Source organism: Carassius auratus, chromosome 12 (genome assembly GCF_003368295.1).
Source record: "Carassius auratus strain Wakin chromosome 12, ASM336829v1, whole genome shotgun sequence".
NCBI lineage: Eukaryota > Metazoa > Chordata > Actinopteri > Cypriniformes > Cyprinidae > Carassius > Carassius auratus.
In genome coordinates, this window is record NC_039254.1 from 19,227,967 (window position 1) to 19,246,071 (window position 18,105).

The 18,105-nt window shown below is 39.6% G+C and overlaps 3 protein-coding genes across 5 annotated transcripts; all 3 read right to left on the minus strand.

Moving 5' to 3' along the window:
• Window positions 1-4,380: 4,380 nt before the first annotated feature.
• LOC113112247 (guanine nucleotide-binding protein G(I)/G(S)/G(O) subunit gamma-T2-like) lies at window positions 4,381-5,978 on the minus strand. 2 transcript variants are annotated; one of them, XM_026277674.1, is made up of 3 exons: window positions 5,829-5,978; window positions 4,991-5,075; window positions 4,381-4,705 (listed from the first exon to the last, which is right to left on the minus strand). In XM_026277674.1, the coding sequence occupies exons 2-3, from the start codon at window positions 5,072-5,074 to the stop codon at window positions 4,580-4,582; spliced, it is 210 nt and encodes a 69-aa protein (XP_026133459.1). In that variant the 5' UTR covers window position 5,075; window positions 5,829-5,978; the 3' UTR covers window positions 4,381-4,579. The 2 variants fall into 2 exon arrangements, with proteins under 2 accessions (XP_026133459.1, XP_026133460.1); XM_026277675.1 differs by having other exon boundaries at window positions 4,991-5,079; window positions 5,829-5,965.
• A 1,480-nt stretch (window positions 5,979-7,458) lies between these two features.
• On the minus strand, window positions 7,459-12,314 carry LOC113112074 (slit homolog 2 protein-like). 2 transcript variants are annotated; one of them, XM_026277457.1, is made up of 3 exons: window positions 11,738-12,314; window positions 11,148-11,505; window positions 7,459-10,474 (listed from the first exon to the last, which is right to left on the minus strand). In XM_026277457.1, the coding sequence occupies exons 2-3, from the start codon at window positions 11,418-11,420 to the stop codon at window positions 9,743-9,745; spliced, it is 1,005 nt and encodes a 334-aa protein (XP_026133242.1). In that variant the 5' UTR covers window positions 11,421-11,505; window positions 11,738-12,314; the 3' UTR covers window positions 7,459-9,742. The 2 variants fall into 2 exon arrangements, with proteins under 2 accessions (XP_026133242.1, XP_026133241.1); XM_026277456.1 differs by having other exon boundaries at window positions 11,148-12,314.
• Window positions 12,315-12,445: 131 nt separating this feature from the next.
• Window positions 12,446-17,385, minus strand: LOC113112075 (protein LSM12 homolog A-like). Its single transcript, XM_026277458.1, has 5 exons — window positions 17,200-17,385; window positions 15,780-15,913; window positions 13,608-13,717; window positions 13,370-13,496; window positions 12,446-13,055 (listed from the first exon to the last, which is right to left on the minus strand). The coding sequence occupies exons 1-5, from the start codon at window positions 17,324-17,326 to the stop codon at window positions 12,963-12,965; spliced, it is 591 nt and encodes a 196-aa protein (XP_026133243.1). The 5' UTR covers window positions 17,327-17,385; the 3' UTR covers window positions 12,446-12,962.
• Between the last annotated feature and the right edge of the window lie 720 nt (window positions 17,386-18,105).

The window sequence follows — 18,105 nt, forward strand, 5'->3', positions numbered from 1 at the left end:
GAAATGTCCTTATAGGTGATGATACACTACTACAGTTAGTGAATGCTTACAGTAATTGAGAGATTTTTTGGAGTTTGCTTCTTCTCTCTTGAGCTACAAGCATGTTTCCTCTCTCTCCTCAGAGGTCTGGGCTGGTATTTCTGGCTGGGACTCTGGGAACAGCCCACTCAGATTAGAAGCAGCTGGATCGTCACACAGCAGAAGCCCCGCCCACAGGAGGAGCTAAACCCTGCAGGGGGCGGGGCCATCACACACCCGGACTCCATCACCCATCATTTACTGTGATTGGCCAATTACTGCACTCCGATAGTTCAAATGATGATGGGCACAAGTGTATCCAGCCGAACTCTTTGAGCTTGTGGTTTCGCTCATGTGCATCGTCCCTTCTGTAACCTCTCTACAGGCCTTTAATAGAGCGAAAAGACACAGACTAAACTACTACAAGGCTCCATCTGTTCACAGTTATATATAACTTAGTTAATGTTGATTCAAATATTTACTAATACTTTATTAAAATCAAAAGTCTTATATTAATGTTTTTGAGTTAAGATGGACTAAAAATTAACAGCTGTATTTTTTATTGACTAGCCTTCATCTTAATTTTAACTAAAGTTTTGTAATTTTATTGTTTTATTATTGTTATATTATTATTGTTATATCACCCATTATGCGCTCATTCAGCTGGGTTTTAATTCTCTTTTGGTGGCCGTTCAAACAGAAAGATGAATAGGTACAGTGTTCTGAACTTCCTGTCTGTGTCTTCCTGTACTTCCTGTCAGCTCTGATAAACGTTTAATGGAAGCTGCGTGTCCTGAAAGGTTCTCCAGCGCTTCAGTGTATCTGATGAAGACTGAAGCAGGCGATTCTTTGGACTCAGTCACAGAGAGGCGTTCATATCCTCCTCCTGACCCACATCTTACACCAGTCAATCCCACGGGACATGTCCACTTAAACCAGGAAGTCTGAGGTTTCCCACAAATCTCCAGAGGGGTCAGACAGAGGTCAGAGGAGCTCAGGTGAATCAAACACACCTCATGTGTTGATGTCAGTGATGCTAGTTTTACAAATCACTCTTCTGACAGGTTACACCTTTTTTCTTCTGCTGCACAGATGATGTATGAAACAAGGAACAAACACATACAGACTGACTTTAAAATATGATGAAAAGTAACAAAAATTAAATTCTCACTAAACATTAACTTTCTAAATTAATTTTTGTTTTTATTTTCTGCTGTATATCAGACCCACATATACACCGGTACATCAGTATTTATAGGTCCTTCTCAAAAAATTAACATATTGTGATAAAAGCTCCTTATTTTCCATAATGTAATGATACAAATTAAACTTTCATATATTTTAGATTCATTGCACACCAACTGAAATATTTCAGGTCTTTTATTGTTTTAATACTGATGATTTTGGCATACAGCTCATGAAAACCCAAAATTCCTATCTCAAAAAATTAGCATATTTCATCCGACCAATAAAAGAAAAGTGTTTTTAATACAAAAAAAGGCAACCTTTAAATAATTATGTTCAGTTATGCACTCAATACTTGGTCGGTCGGGAATCCTTTTGCAGAAATGACTGCTTCAGTGCGGTGTGGCATGGAGGCAATCAGCCTGTGGCACTGCTGAGGTGTTATGGAGGCCCAGGATGCTTCGATAGCGGCTTTAAGTTAATCCAGAGTGTTGGGTCTTGCGTCTCTCAACTTTCTCTTCACAATATCCCTCAGATTCTCTATGGGGTTCAGGTCAGGAGAGTTGGCAGGCCAATTGAGCACAGTAATACCATGGTCAGTAAACCATTTACCAGTGGTTTTGGCACTGTGAGCAGGTGCCAGGTCGTGCTGAAAAATAAAATCTTCATCTCCATAAAGCTTTTCAGCAGATGGAAGCATGAAGTGCTCCAAAATCTCCTGATAACTAGCTGCATTGACCCTGCCCTTGATAAAACACAGTGGACCAACACCAGCAGCTGACATGGCACCCCAGACCATCACTGACTGTGGGTACTTGACACTGGACTTCAGGCATTTTGGCATTTCCTTCTCCCCAGTCTTCCTCCAGACTCTGGCACCTTGATTTCCGAATGACATGCAAACTTTGCTTTGATCCGAAAAAACTAGTTTGGACCACTGAGCAACAGTCCAGTGCTGCTTCTCTGTAGCCCATTTCCTGCACACGCCTGTGCACGGTGGCTCTGGATGTTTCTACTCCAGACTCAGTCCACTGCTTCCGCAGGTCCCCCAAGCTCTGGCATCGGTCCTTCCCCACAGTCTTCCTCAGGATCCGGTCACCTCTTCTCGTTGTGCAGCGATTTTTTTGCCACACTTTTTCCTTCCCATTGAGGTGCATTGATACAGCACTCTGGGAACAGCCTATTCATTCAGAAATGTCTTTCTGTGTCTTACCCTCTTGCTTGAGGGTGTCAATGATGGCCTTCTGGACAGCAGTCAGGTCGTCAGTCTTACCCATGATTGCGGTTTTGAGTAATGAACCAGGCTGGGAGTTTTTAAAAGCCTCAGGAATCTTTTGCAGGTGTTTAGAGTTAATTAGTTGATTCAGATGATTGGGTTAATAGCTCGTTTAGAGAACCTTTTCATGATATGCTAATTTTTTGAGATAGGAATTTTGGGTTTTCATGAGCTGAATGCCAAAATCATCAGTATTAAAACAATAAAAGACCTGAAATATTTCAGTTGGTGTGCAATTAATCTAAAATATATGAAAGTTTAATTTTTATCATTACATTATAGAAAATAATGAACTGTTATCACAAGACGCTAATTTTTTAGAAGGACCTTTATTTTAAAGAAATTAATACTTTTCTTCTGCAAAGGGAGACTACATTTATCAAAAGTGCCACCAAAGGCATTCCTAATGTTACAAAAGACTTTCGAACTTTCTAATAATCTGTGAATCCTGGAAAATAAAATGTATCACAAATATTGTGCAGCACAACAATGATGATATTGCTAATAATCATATTTTCATGATTTCTGAAGATCATGTGACACTGAAGACTGGAGGAATGATGCTGAAAATACAGCGGAGCATCACAGAAATAAATTACACTTTAACACAGATTCACACAGAAAACAGATGTTTTTAGATTATGCAGTTTTGCAGATTTTACTGTATTTTTGATCAAATAATCGCAGCTTTGGTGAACGTTTTGATTGGTGGTGTTGGTCAGATGTTGCTGGCTCTGGTGATGAGCATCATGGGAATGTTCTCTTGTGCTCCGTCTTTACTCATACTGAAGATCTTACACAAGATGCACTTCATGTGCTCACAGACATACAGTTCATCGCAGAACAACATGAGAGTACAGCGAAGCTTGGAAAGGACTGGAAATATGTTTCCCACAGGCAGGGAGATGAGAATTGGTTCTTGGACTGAGAGCAGAAACCCTGTCCAGACATAAGTGTAGAGAGAGAGAGAGAGAGAGAGAGAGAGAGAGGCCATGCTTTAGGTGACAGCACCACCTAGTGTTTGATTTGCACAACTGCAAGTGTTTCACTTTTCCATGTTGCCTTTACTTGATTTCCATTTATTGAGTCATGTTCTGTAAGTTATTTCATGGCTAAAGACATCCTGAAGGGTGGTGCTGGGGAGGTGGAGGGTTTCTAATTACAGCAAACACTATTTATATGTTAAGCAGTTATCTGCAGAGGCCAATCAGCTTGCATCATATGTGTGATGTCATCGTTTGCTGTTTGCATTAATATCCAGCGCCATGAAAGAGCATGATATTGTTCAGACACATAACATGTACTGTTAAAGGTGTAAGTGTTAATCAGTTCATGCATGTTAATTTCATTAGAATCAAACCCATGTTATCGTTGTGAGTTTTAGGAACGCACACAGAAAATACAGTTTTATTATATTACACTTACACTAAAATAATGTGTTCTCATGTTTGTGTGTGTGTCTGTGTGAGAGAGAAATATAAATATTAAATGTGTTTACCTTTTTTATTTATTTGTTTTTCATAATGTGACTTTTGGTGAATTGTTAAAATAGTGCCCAACATACTGTACTCACATCCACAAATGCTTACAGTAAAACAAATAATAATAAAAACGTTTGCTTTCAATCTTGCGTTGATGTTTACAGTACTTTTTCAACATGTCTCTGAGAGAGAGAGAGACAGAGAGAGAGAGAGAGAGAGAGAGAGGGCCGTGGTGCAGTGGTACAGAGCTGGAGAAGGAGCTTAAAGCTCAATCCTGAGATGAGGATCAGAGAAAGAGCTTAAGTTCTGGAAACACAGGAAGACAGAGAGAGTTGTTTGACTCCTGAATCCTGTTCCCACAGCAGCCAATGAGCACACAGAGTCAGAATAGTGTTTCATTCAGACACAAAACGCTTGAACTGCGAGGAGTAAAGAGTTTATTTTAAAAAGAGATAGGTAACATCATATCACAAGAAGTATTGAATGACATGAGGGCATCTTCTGTGTAGTATCCAAAACTAAAGTGGCTGCTAAAAAAAATCCTAGTTTCTAGTACAGATATTGATGGTTTATACAAAACTAGTTGTTGAACGGTGCCCTGGTGCGTCCAGGGCCACTGCTATGTAATAATGCATCCACCCTTCTCCTTGAAAGGGTTCTTGTCTTCTGGGACACCTTTGACCAGCGGGTCTTCAGCAGACAAGCCCTCCACGAACGCTATGATCTCTGGAGCTGTTGTGGAGACCTGAGAAGAAGAGTCGGGACAGATCTGAGTGTCATCGACCCAATCAAACACGTAAGCCATCACAGGAGGAGGCCAAAACTCTCTAATCTTTTAATCACACTCATGTCCTGCCAAAACATTACAGAAGATGTTTTAAAGAATGCTAGTAACCAGAGAGTTTGAGATCTCTTTGACTTCCATTATATGGACCAAACTAACTGTGTGTTTCTGTGTTCGTTACTATAATGTTTCCAGAAGAGAGAAAGTCCTGCAGGTCTGGAGTAAACGATGACTGAACGTTCTCACCGCGATTCGAGGAGTGTTCACTTCCACCTTCAGCTGATCCAGCTCCATCTTTAGGATCTCTTTATCTGACATGTCCCGAGCCATCCTGACTGTCCAGAGGATAGACGTCAAACAACATACTGATCCCATTACATCTTTAATCATTTAATCCAGGAAATTTGTATTTTGGTCTATTCAGTTATTTAGTTTTTTTTTTTGTCAGTGTACTGTTAAAAGCACTTAATAAAAAAAAGGAAAAGGAAAAAAAAAACAGTGTTATAAAAACACAAGAAAAGGCTTATAAATGCTCATAAAAACAGTATGCATTGTTCCAAATATACTTTAACACATATAAAAAATTTGTGCATTTACAGAGAAGATAAAATTACTGTTAAATTACTGAAAACCACATTGTAAATATGATTTTGCAAATTTATTGGTGTATTTTGTACCAGAAAACCTAATTTCAGCATTTTTTCTTAGAAATGCAATGCTTGTTCCTTGTATTAGTAGCCATTTATTTGTAATTATTTGTGAACAAAAACCATTGCTTCTGAGCCAAGTGTTTTTCACTGAAAAAAAAATCTAATAAAAAATTGTTAAATTAAAGGTAAGGGGTTGCAAACAATTTATTTTAGCTACATATAATTTTTTATAAGTTAGTCAACTAAATGTATTTGAATTTAGTTTAAAATAGACTGATTGCAACCACTTAATTAAAAAACAAACAGATTAATTAATGAATCATTTTCCCCCAGTGATAGCAAAAAACTCAAGCCTGTTGTTTCAGTAAAATAGATTCTCAGTGTGACACACACACACACACACACACACACACACACAGAAGTGGTGGAGTTACCTGTTGAATGGGACTGTGGCAGCAGTCAGACTCCAGAAGACGATCAGCACTGAGGCTCCTCTCCTCTCCTCTCGTCTGATCTCTGATCCTCGCTCCTCCTCAGCTGTGGACTGATCCTGGAGGGATTGTGTTCTGATGTCATCAGTCTGTCCTGATCTCATTAGGCCAATCAGAGCAGCTAGGACAGCTGTGAGGAGTCACCTCTAAACACTGCAGGACAGACCCGATGTGTCCCTCAGATCCTGCACTGAAGGACTTACTGTGTCAGCAATACTTTCTACTCATCTGTGAATCTAGAAAGATAACATGCATGACAAATATTGAGCAGCACAACTGTGTTCAACAAGGATAATAATCAGAAATGTTTCTTGAGCAGTAAATCATCATATTATTCTGATTTCTGAAGATCATGTGACACTGAAGACTGGAGGAATGATGCTGAAAATACAGAGAAAAAAACTGGTGTAGGATCTACTTTAAAGGAATTTACTCAGAAATTGTGAGCACATTTCACACAAAAAATACAAAGAAATTCCTAGAACACACTGAAATTAAAGTGAAATTTAAACCTTTGTTTTATTTAGTACCTTGAAAAATCTCTCTTTATTAGTGTTTGACATACCAGTTGTGTGTGTGTGTGTGTGTGTGTGTGTGTGTGTGTGTGTGTGCGTGCGTGCGTGCGTGCGTGCGTGTGTGTGTTTGAAGCCAATTGGAATCTGGTTTAAAATCAGTCCTGATATATAGAATAGTCTTGAGATGCTTGTGTTAAACTCAGTCTGAGGCTCCAGGAACGTTTGGCCCAGGATTAATGCTGTCTTACATTCCTCCAATCATCTGATGATACGAGTGTTTCACGTCTAAACAGCTCTTCTGGATAGTTTCGAGGAGAACAGTGTCAGACCTGATCATGTGTGTGTGTGTGTGTGTGTGTGTGTGTGTGTGTGTGGGTGCGTGTGTGGGTGTGTGTGTGTGTGTGTGTCTGTGTGTGGTGCACTCTGGGTAATCCGCTTCTCTGGATCTGGGTCTGTCCAGGATTAACAGCAGAGAGCTTGATTCGTGATCAGTGACTGCACAGAGCTTCTAAAAGCACACGGCTCCAACCACTATACATCTTTAAATCAGATCCATGTTTTTAGAAAGTGTCCTTGCTAATTTGATTTTTGACTATCATACACTATTACCATGATTTACACCAAAAAAACAAATATAATAATAAAAATGCCACCATGAATTGTCTTGATTCAGGTGAGACGGTTCTGTCATCTAACATCCATTAACACGATCACTAATCTAATTCACACCAGATGTGTTTTAGTGACACAGATCTATGTGAACACTTATACACTGTGACTATTTTTACTAGAGTATGTGACAATAAATTTATTTCTACTTCAACATTGTACATTTAATTGTATGTCTTACTATGTAATTATCTTTGAATTTTTTTCACTTTAGTGTACACTAAAAATAGTACTTTGAAACAATTTACACTACACGTACCGTAGTATTTCGTAATATATCTGTGTTATTGTATTATTAAGACTTAATCAGTTATTAATTACATATAATTTTGATGCTTAGCATACAAGAAAATGTGACACTTCAGTGTGCGCTGTTATTACTAGATGAACTAAAAGCATTTCCACTTATCTCTGAGGCAGTGAGAGAAAAACTAAATGTGTTTTACCTGCATTTTGAATGTTGTACTTCATTGCATCGTTTTTTTAGATTTTAATGTATTTATTCATTTATGTTTAGTGTTATAATATAGTTGTTATTGTTTATTATTATTCCTAGGTTAACAGTGCGTTTTTCAGTGCATTTAAAATCAGCTGTTTCTCAGTGTCAATATTAGATTTTTTAAAAGGTATTCATTACTGCTAAAGTTAGTAGCACAAGAACTGAATCGTCGTATGATGTCACTTTTAAAAGCCATCATCTGAGTGGACCGATTACAGAAGTATAACTAAATAATTGTATTTTGGGTCGTCAAACTGAAATAACTTGAAATGAATCAATCAGTTGATCTGTTGAGTAAACACTTCTCTGGAGGCTCTCTGCTGCAGCATGCGCCCCCTGGAGGAGAAACTCTTTATGACTCACTGTCAGTGTTTGCCAACAAGGCTCCTGAAAGACGAATCATTCCCGCGATCCGGTTCTTTTGAACGGTTCGTTTTAATGAACCGGTTCAAATAGTTGATTCACAATTCTTACTTCATGACGTCTTTACGTCCTTGTTGGAACTCGTTTTCCAAATGTTATTATTGAATCGATATTGTACTTATTCAGTTATATTGAGGCGTAAAGTACAGACATTTACCAATAAAAATATCCAGTATTCAAGACCTCTTTCGTTTTACAGCAAAATCTACTTTTACTTAAAATGATCAAAAGAGTATGTAAAACGCTTTTATTCAACGTATTTATATTTATGACCAGATTTCACAATCATACATGCAAGTTTACTCGTAAAAAGGTTTTGTTGACTGAACTATATGCAGTCTTTAAGAATCTTTGAGTAAGAAAGCTACAAAAATGTATTTAAAATTGCATTAAAATTGTACAATGTTCAATTTCTCCATCTGAAAGAAAACAATGAAGTTTAGAACAAAAGTGTAATTTGTAAAATGTTTGCATCTTTTACGCTCGAGTTCGAAGACGAATCGCTCTTATGATCCATTCAAGGAATCGACTCAAAAGAACGATTCGTTCACTAACCCTAGGAAGAAGGTGATCCGGAGTCATGGCTGCTGTAACCAGCAAAACATCTCTGAGGTTTTTCTCTCTTCTCGGAGCTTTTATTCTGACTCGGTTCAGCTTCTGTTGATGCTGTTCGCGGTTCGAACAAATAAACACGTGACATGCAACAATGTAACAAATCCCCTTCACACTCGCGCGCTTGTGTTTAAACTGCATTCGTGCATCAGCATGTTTAACGTGATGATAACGAAGCTTCATTTAAAGAACAGGTAAAGAAGCTGGTCAAATCTAGAATACAACTGATACACATTGTCCTAAGCTGTTTAGGACAGGAGTGATGAGATGCAGGTTTGGCCCTCTCTTGACTCACACCATTGCTTGATGGATTGTTAACATCTAAATTAAGATATGATTTTTAAGCAAATGACTTGCCTAAGTTGATCTTCCTATTAATCTGTGCCTCTGACTGCTAATGGAAATCATTAGCCATCTGTGATATAATGTTATATATCTGCAGTAATATCTGTCTGATCATAATACAGCGGTCAGGGGATGGTTTTCTGGAGTGTCCATCATCCGCAGCTTGAGGCAGTGTGGACCGTGTAGATTCACTGATAACCGCTGCAGGTGAGGATGTTCTCCAGAGCCACGGCTATCACAGGAGCGTTTCTGCTTCCTGTATGTTTAGTTCATCATGATGATCCACACAAACACAACTTTTATAAATGTTTAAGCCTAAATACAGTCGCCAGAAAGCTAAACCTAGAAATAAATAAACTACACAATGGTCACATGATTTCAACGTCCCACAATTTCAGCTTCACACAACTTTCCTCCGAAAAATTAAACACGATTAAACAGTGTTGGGAAAAGTTACTTTTAAAGGTAATGCACTAAAGCGATATTGTGCTGCTTCCTTAAAAAAGTAACAAATTAAGTTAGTAACTTTATATGGAAAGTACTTTAGATTTGAGTGTCTGAATAATTTCTGGCCCTGTATTCTACTGTTAATCCACTGCATGAATACATGAATGAGTTTTAGTGTCCTGCACTAGTAATAAAATAAATACAGATATCTGGTGTCTGAATGATTTCTGGTTTGACTGTAGATAAGTACTTAATAATCTGCACAAATGAAGAGCTCTTGTGTTAAATAAGACTCTTGCTGACTCCTTTCTTCGTTTGGGAGACTCCCAAGGCATAGGATAATTTCCTTATTTTTCCAGGTTCATCTTCTGATTTTGCTTGCGTTCTGCCATGACCAGAGCCGCCACCACAGTGACCATCACGGCTCCTGTAATGAGCAGGACAGTGGCCGTTTCTGCCACACACAGCTGACTGTGCATCACACCCAGAGACAGCGGAGCATGGCACGTGAGGTTCATGTAATCGTCCACGTGGAGATGCCTGACGTGGAGAATCTTACTGAAGACGCGATGTAACTCGCAGTCGCATGTCCAGGGGTTCTCCGACATCTGCAGATGTGTGCTGGCCGTCTGGAGGTTTAACAACGTCTTGAACTTCAGGCTGCTCAACTGGTTGGCTTCTAAGTTCAGAAGTGTGAGGGTGTGTAAGGGGGCCAGAGCTTGGGTTTCGATCTTGGAGATATTGTTGTGGTCCAGGAGGAGAACTCGCAGACTCTGTTGCATGGTGAGCAGACCTCGCTGCACGACTGTGAGCTGATTCCAGGAGAGGTTAAGCAGCTTCAGCACGGAGAGACCACGAAATGCACCAGCTTCGATAACCTGAACGTGGTTGTGACTGAGATCCAACCTCTCCAGACTCTCTAGGTCCTCCAAGGAGCGGGACTCGAGGCGTTGCAGAGCATTGTGGGAAAGCTGGAGATCTTTAAGAGCGGTCAAGCCTTGAGAGAAATCTGGAGGAAGGACACGGAGCTCGTTGTAAGCCAGGTCCAACTTTTCCAGGAAGGTCAGAGAGGAGAGCGCCTGGAACACAAACAGGACACAAAGATAGAAGTAGAGGAATATTTATATTTTTGTTCACATTTGAAGAGATAGTTCCCTTAGTTCAGCAATCGTTCACTCGACCTCGTGTTGTTCCAACCTCGCGTGACTTACTTCTGAGGAACACGCACGATGAGGTTTCAAATGTTTTTATCCGTACAAGGAAAGTCATCAGGATGCAAACCAACATTAGACACTTTCATTGAGTGGAGGAAAACTCCTGGAGCACAAAAGCATAAGTAGAATAACCAACATTATACATTTTTCTTTTATACCAGAAATCATTAGGATATTAAGTAAAGATCATGCTCCATGAAAATATTTTGTAAATGTTCTACCGTAAATATATCAAAACTTCATGTTTGATTAGTAATATGCATTGCTAAGAACTTCATCTGAACAACTTTAAAGATGATTTTCTCAATATTTAGATTGTTTTGCTCCCTCAGATTCCAGATTTTCTAATAGTTGTATCTCAGACAGATATTGTCCTCCGAACAAACCACACATCACTGGAGAGATGATTTAGAAACACATTGACCCTTATGAATGGTCTTGTGCTCCAAGCTCACAAAATATTATTTTTTAATCTCTTGTTTTGTATATTATATATGTTTTTAAGAGTGTAGGCAGAAAGATGAATGGGAGCACACACCTTGGAGCGCAGCAGCTGTATGTGGCTCTGTGAGAGCAGGAGCACCTGGAGAACCCTCGTCCCAGTGAAGGATCCGCTCCTCAGCTCCCACAGATCATTCCCACTGAGGTCCAGGAGCTGCGTGCCGTGTGGAATACTGCGGGGAACGTGTGTGAACCCTCGGGATCCACAGTCCACCAGTTCAGACGCATCGTAACACAAACACTGACGAGGGCAGAGCTTGGAGCTCCTCACCAGGAGGAAAGACACGAGTAACACCAGCACACCGAGCATCCTCAACAGATCAGGATCTCCATCCAGAAACAGAAGGATCCTCCAGATTACCCAGCACACGCGCCTCGCTCATCCTCAGGTCGAGCTGAAAGTAGTAGATTCCACTGGTGTATTTGGGGCATTTATGATGCAGTTTCTAACAGCTTGCGGTCTACAAGGATTTGTGGCTTGGCATGAGAAGTCAAATCATATAAAGAGCTCAAATCCTTTAATCCGTTTATCATTTTACACAGAATTAATCACTTTTATGTTAGTTAGTGTCTCCTGGACAGATGTGCAGAGCTCTGTAATTCAGATAGATCATTTATTGTACTTACCACGGTCTTCATGATTCAGATGTCCTCTGAAAACTGAACTACAGCGCTAACGCTCGAGATCCTTCACCTGATGGTCTCTGACACAGACTGGATTTATCCTGGAAGCACACTGCGTCCCTCACGAAACTAGAGCCCTTGGAACATGATGAATATTTGAGTGACCGCTCCATCGGTCCAGAAGCAGGACGTGTAGTCTTACAGCTCTCAACAGAGCCCTTCAGGAGCACCGTGCACGGTCTGATCTTTAACGGTTTGTCTAGAGATGGACACGGTGCCAGCGGTGTGTATAACAGTAATAATCTGACCCCAAGCTTTAATTATTCATGAACAATCAAGACCTTTTGATGCTGCAATAACAGAGTCCAGGGAAGTCAAACCCTTCGTAGTTCCTGGCAGTGAACACACACGTGTGTAATGAACCCAGGTCTGCAGCTGGAGAGCTTTCAGATGTGTGAACCTTACCACAATCACATCGCTCTGATGAGGTCTATAAACATGACACTAGAGAATAAATGCTTGCTTTTGGCACAGAATATACTCTACACTGCCTAGTCTATAAAAATAAAGATATTAAGCGATATAAACCTCTGAAGTTCACCCCGTGTGTTTCTTGCTGCTTGATTATATTTGTAAAGCAATTAAACCCAACCTCTTTCTGCAAGCAGTGTTCAAAGATTGTGAAAAAGCAACTGAAAGTACAATGTTACAGTCAGAATTTGTTACTTTTATTTTAGAAAATGTCCTTTGTAACGCGTGGCATCATACGTCACATTTCTTTTAAAATACAGAACAGACAGACAATTGTAGAACATAAACAGCCAAAAGAAGGAGAAAAAAAAGCATAAAAAGTAAAAGCTAACAAGCTCTTCTGACTGATTTGTTTTTCTTTTTTTGACAAAAATGGAATAGAAGGCGAAGGAGGGATGTAAGAGAAGAGAAGAAACGCAGGATAAGACACTGTACGTTAGTCAAAGAAACTATGGAGGGAGGGGGTTTAAATTATCTTCATAAAGTCTAATTTAGAATGAACTCTTCACTCTGGTGTTTTCTCTTAAAACATTTTTCCTTTTTTTTTTGCTTTTTTGTCTGAATGTGTTTGAGTTGGTGTTCCCTGCGCCAGGCCCTGGTGCCTCCACCCTCGGAGCGCCGCACAGGTGGAGGAGAGCGCTGGCCCCCAGCAGCTCTCGGGCCCTCGGTGCCCTCCCCAGAGCAGACACACACCCCCTCACGAGGATAGAGACGAGTCCTTCTGTGTGTGCTGGCCTGGCGTGCGCGGGACACACTTCTGGCTCTCCACATCTTTCAGATGTTTCTCCACCTGCAGGAAGAGCACAGATCTATTCAGAAACAGTGAAGAGTCAGTATGGATACAACAAAATGAACAAGCAAGAATGGAAACCTAGCGCTTGTGAAATCACAATATGAAGTGCATTTTACACCAGTTTCACACAGCTGAGAGTATGAGGACTGATCATAGCATTATCCACTTGATTCAGTTCACACGGAGACTGAACGTTAAAATAACTGCTGCCTTTTCTTTTAATATTGTCCATGTTGTAAGCCTACAGGTGCCGCTGGGAGAGATGTATGAAAGTAAAGCATTACTGAAATGAAAGGTTGCGTGACACTCACAATTTTGCGTATATGACTGAGAGCGCTCCCCTCTTTTCCTCGGCAGTTCTCCACCTGATACGGTGGAGAGATCACCACATCATCCATCACAATGATGTTCTTCTCCTGCCACTTACAGTCTTTGATGCTGGAAAACAACATCTCAACGATCAATCAGACACAAACACACATATCACTCTTACTTTAACGTGATCATCGTGAAGATCTCTGAACCCTAATGTACTGAACGCATTCTTACGTTTTGTGTATGGTCTGGAACAACTGCTGTCCCTCGGCTGACACCCCAGCACTGATGGCATAGGCCTGGGACAGCTTGTCTTCCTTCTCTGTCCTGGCACGACTGGCCAGCTGCGGAAACGAGACGTGACAGGACGATCACGAGGTGTTATTAACCATCACACGTTCATCTGATGGATCTTCACTCACAGAACACATCACAGTAACTCACAGCACTCATGTAGAAACTAACATTAACATTAATACACACTCAAGTATTGTTTATTCCTTCATGTTATCCAAAGTAGTTAACTAATGAACTTTATTGTAGTGTGCTACTAATATTGATACACTAACAATTCTACAACACTTCTCAATTAAAAACAAATCATCATTTTGACTTAACACCATTGTTTCAGGTTAACACTGCGTTGCATTTCGGCTCAACTCAATTTCAACGAAGTAGACCAAAAATTACTTTTGATGCTTGATCACTTTTCTTTGGTAAGTGAAGTTAATTCTTTACAACCAATCGACTCGATTCATTAGAGAACATTAATGCTTTGCTCAGCACAGCGCTGGATAGAGGGAATAAGTGTTATTTTATGCATTTCTTTAGTATTTGTTCATGTTTAATGCTCTTCTATGTTTGTATTTGAGTGTTTCTGGTGTGTTAGTGTTTGGGGCTTGGGTTGAGCACCTGCTATCACGAGTTAAACATTATTAATAATAAAATAAGATCTTTGCTCATGCCACGGATATAACTAAACCATCTTGTGGCTAATGCCTAAAGCGAAGTGAATCAAATGTATCGTTTTTTGTGAGTCGTTTAGAAGGATTTCTGCCTAAAATGTTACTTTCCAGTTACAGGATGTTGTCTGAGTTCAGCAAGGATAATAAAGATAAAACTTGTCAAATGTATCAAATTGAGTTCATGAATTGGGATTCCACAAATGTATTGGATGGAAGTCCTGCCCTCGATTAAATTGAGTTCATCCAATTATTATTACTTTTTTTTTTTTTTGAGTGTAAAAATTCAGTCCAATTTTATTGTTTTACTTTCAGTAAAACGTTTTTTTTTATTTTTTTTTATTCAGTATCATTCAAATGGAGTTAAATTTAAGTATTTTAATATTTATTTACTTAATAATTACAAAATCCATTTTTGGTTTCTGTTTTCAGCCCAGAAGTTTCATTTCGTTGCATCCCTTATATTATGTGAAAACACTGTATGAATATGATAAACCAAACAGCATCTGATTATCCTCACATGTACACAGCAGTGTTAGCGTCTCCTGATGAATAACTGTGAGGCAATGCTGACGTCTGGACCATAGAGGCTTAGAAACTGATGCAACATTTACAATTACATGTTTTCCATGATAGATAACGAGACGTGGCTATTAATCATATTAGTCATGGAAAAAAAACCTGAAACTAAACTCCTTGCGTGGTACAGTTACACTGATGAAGGGATGCAGCATATATCAGACACCAGTATCTGCCCATAAACACTCTTTATACCCTTCTGATCACACCAATAAGATCTGGCTGATTAAAGCTGATAAATAATGCATCAAATCTCTCTCAGAGACACTTCAGATTCACACTGATGGTTTCTAATTGCCTGAAATATGATTGGAATCACTTCGAAAAGGACAATAATACAGTTAAGTGTGATGAAGATGGGCAAGGCTGCATCAAATTGTGTTGAGAACATTGCTGTAAAATAGCTTAGTGGGGTTTGACAGCATTTACCCAGAATTTACAGGAACACACAAGAACACAAACACATCCGCTGGGTTAGATATGATCCAGATTCACCAAGTGTGAGAGTCTGGAGCCCACCAGGCATTATACTTTCACGTTACCGTTCTTCTGTTGTTTTTGGAAATAAATATTCCTGTAAATTCTCACTGATGGTCAGAACGATCCGTTTCATAATATCGGTCTCTTTTTCTGAGTCTTTGTTTCGAAAATGTAATGTTTTTGCATTAATGCCAGACTTCGTCAAGAATGAGCTCGTCTTTCGGTTTGCACCCAAACAAAAGGAAGAGGAAGTCAAGTAAAGGCACATTCACAACATTATCTTTTAGTCTAACTACATTAGCATCCGTTCACACCAACAGAAGAGTGTATCTGAAGCTCAGACGGCTTCTGATTGGCTGACAGAGACTGACTGTGAAGATCTTACCTTGCTAATATTCAAGGATGCTAGAGGAGGCGGAGTCTCGGAGCGGTCATTAATAACATCCACGTCTGAAACATAGGCTAGGTTAACCAGGATGACATCACTGAGGTGGGGCTTAGCGCTGGAGGAAGGGCATTCTGGGAAGACAAGGGTTAAGGAGAAACCAAACCAAGACTTCCAGAGAAGATTATTAAACATCAAATCAAGCTGAATCCTGGTTTGGGAGTGATTTTAACTAATCATGGGCAGCAGGTGCTAGCACACCTGTGTTACACAGCAAACACACACTGGTTTTAAGATCCAGATATATAAATGAGCAAAGAGTCAATCGAGAAACTGAAACTAACAAAAACTGACATGAGTAATTAGCGGAGCGGGTGTACAAAACAGAAGATGAGGGAAAAAGTGACAAGCTGAAGACGTCAAAGCAGCAAAGGTCATGCCGATATACACGTGTGATTTATAGAGATGAAATCTGATGAAGATCAACTGCAGACGAGTTCATTCATCACCACAAACACTCCAGAACTCTCTCTCTCACACACACACACACACATCCTTCACTCAACACAGTGTGTCTTATGTTTTATACACCGTGATCATCATCACATCTTCAAGATCAAAACATGCTGAAAGTCCTTCACACACAATCTAACACAGGCCTCAATGATATACTTCTATAAAAGTAGAACACTTTTTACTGCAATTGTAAAAAAGTCCACTTAGCTGTGAAATCATTGTTTTTTAATGAAATAAACCTGAGTTTGAATTAAAATTTAGTATAATGAAGGTTTATAGTTTTCAGAAATCATGTTACAATGCATCAAATATGATCATCAGGCTTCTAAGGAATGTTTATTTTATATAATTATAGTCAACATGTATGGCATTTTAAAACGCCTGTGGATTAATGTCAGCTATAAACAGAGAGTATAGCAGCAACAGACCTGTCTGGTGTTATTTTACACATTAATTAAACGCGAATAGCCACCTCCTCGTCTCATTAGTCCACACTACTGTATTTGTTTCTTCAGGAGAAGAACAGAGGAATATTAGCACTACTGATCTCACAACAGCAGCCTGAGACCTCGTGTATTGAGGTAAACATGGTGTATCCTTCACACAAAGTGATACTTGAGGAAATAAATCCAGAATATATTCTGTGAGAGCTGCCATTATCGCATTAGCTTAGCGCGCTAACGACATTAGCTTACGCGGACTAGTGCTACATGCTAATCACATGCTGACCACAAACAACACGCTTTCGACATTCAACCCACATCAGACCAGCTCAGCTCAGACCCCCCGCGAGACACACACCGGGGACCGTGACCAGACCCCGCACCGAGAGACACGGGAGCGGGAACAGGCCGCTAGCTCGCGCAGCTCGTTCACGCGCACATGTCCGAGGGCGAAAGGATACTCAAAGTCAACATCTTGGACGGATAATCGAAGGCCAGCACCTCTCCCTGCAGACGCTGGCCTAAACAGGTGAGGCACGAGACACGGCTCCCGACGCTGAAGTACTCCCCCGGTCCCGGAGCCGCCATCTTCTCCGCCAGGGACACCGGACCGCGGCTTTACGTAGACGCACGCGACGCAGACGCACGTGACGCCGTGAACGCACGCGACGCAGACGCACGTCAGCTGACAGGAAATAGGCTCAACCGTCAGACTGAGTAGAATGTGAGATAAATAAAAAAAACATATAAACAGATATATAAACCCTAACATTCAAATAACTTATAAATAATGTCATATATTAAACAGTATGAATACAGAATAAACACATAGACCTATATAGCAAAACAACAACAAGTTCATATTTCGCCAGTTACATGCGTTTGAAAAGCTTTTGGATTTTTTTTTTATCGTTTTCATAAGTTTCTTATTTTGTATTTTCAATATGTAAAAGCAGATCTTAATAATATTTCAGTTATTTATTAATTTATTATAAGTAATTAAAATGTACGTATTCAAAAATAATTAAAATATAAAATAATGATTCTAAATCGTAGGATTCTAAATTAATGTTTATCTATTTTCAAATGAATGAATAAAGACTGTGCACTGTAGTCCTAATATTATCTAGAATTCTCTGTGGAATACTTGATTCTGATTGGTCAGTCGCAGCATTAGTGGCTCAAGTTGGTTTTCAAATGGTACGAAACGAATTGCTTTGCATCTTGGGATGAAGCAAAGTGAAACTGAAAATGTCAGAGCAAATAATAGCTGTCGACATGTCTATAATCAAGCTGTTATGTATATTATGTAAATATTAAATGATTTATATGATTATTATTATTATATTGTTAATGGTATTGTTGTT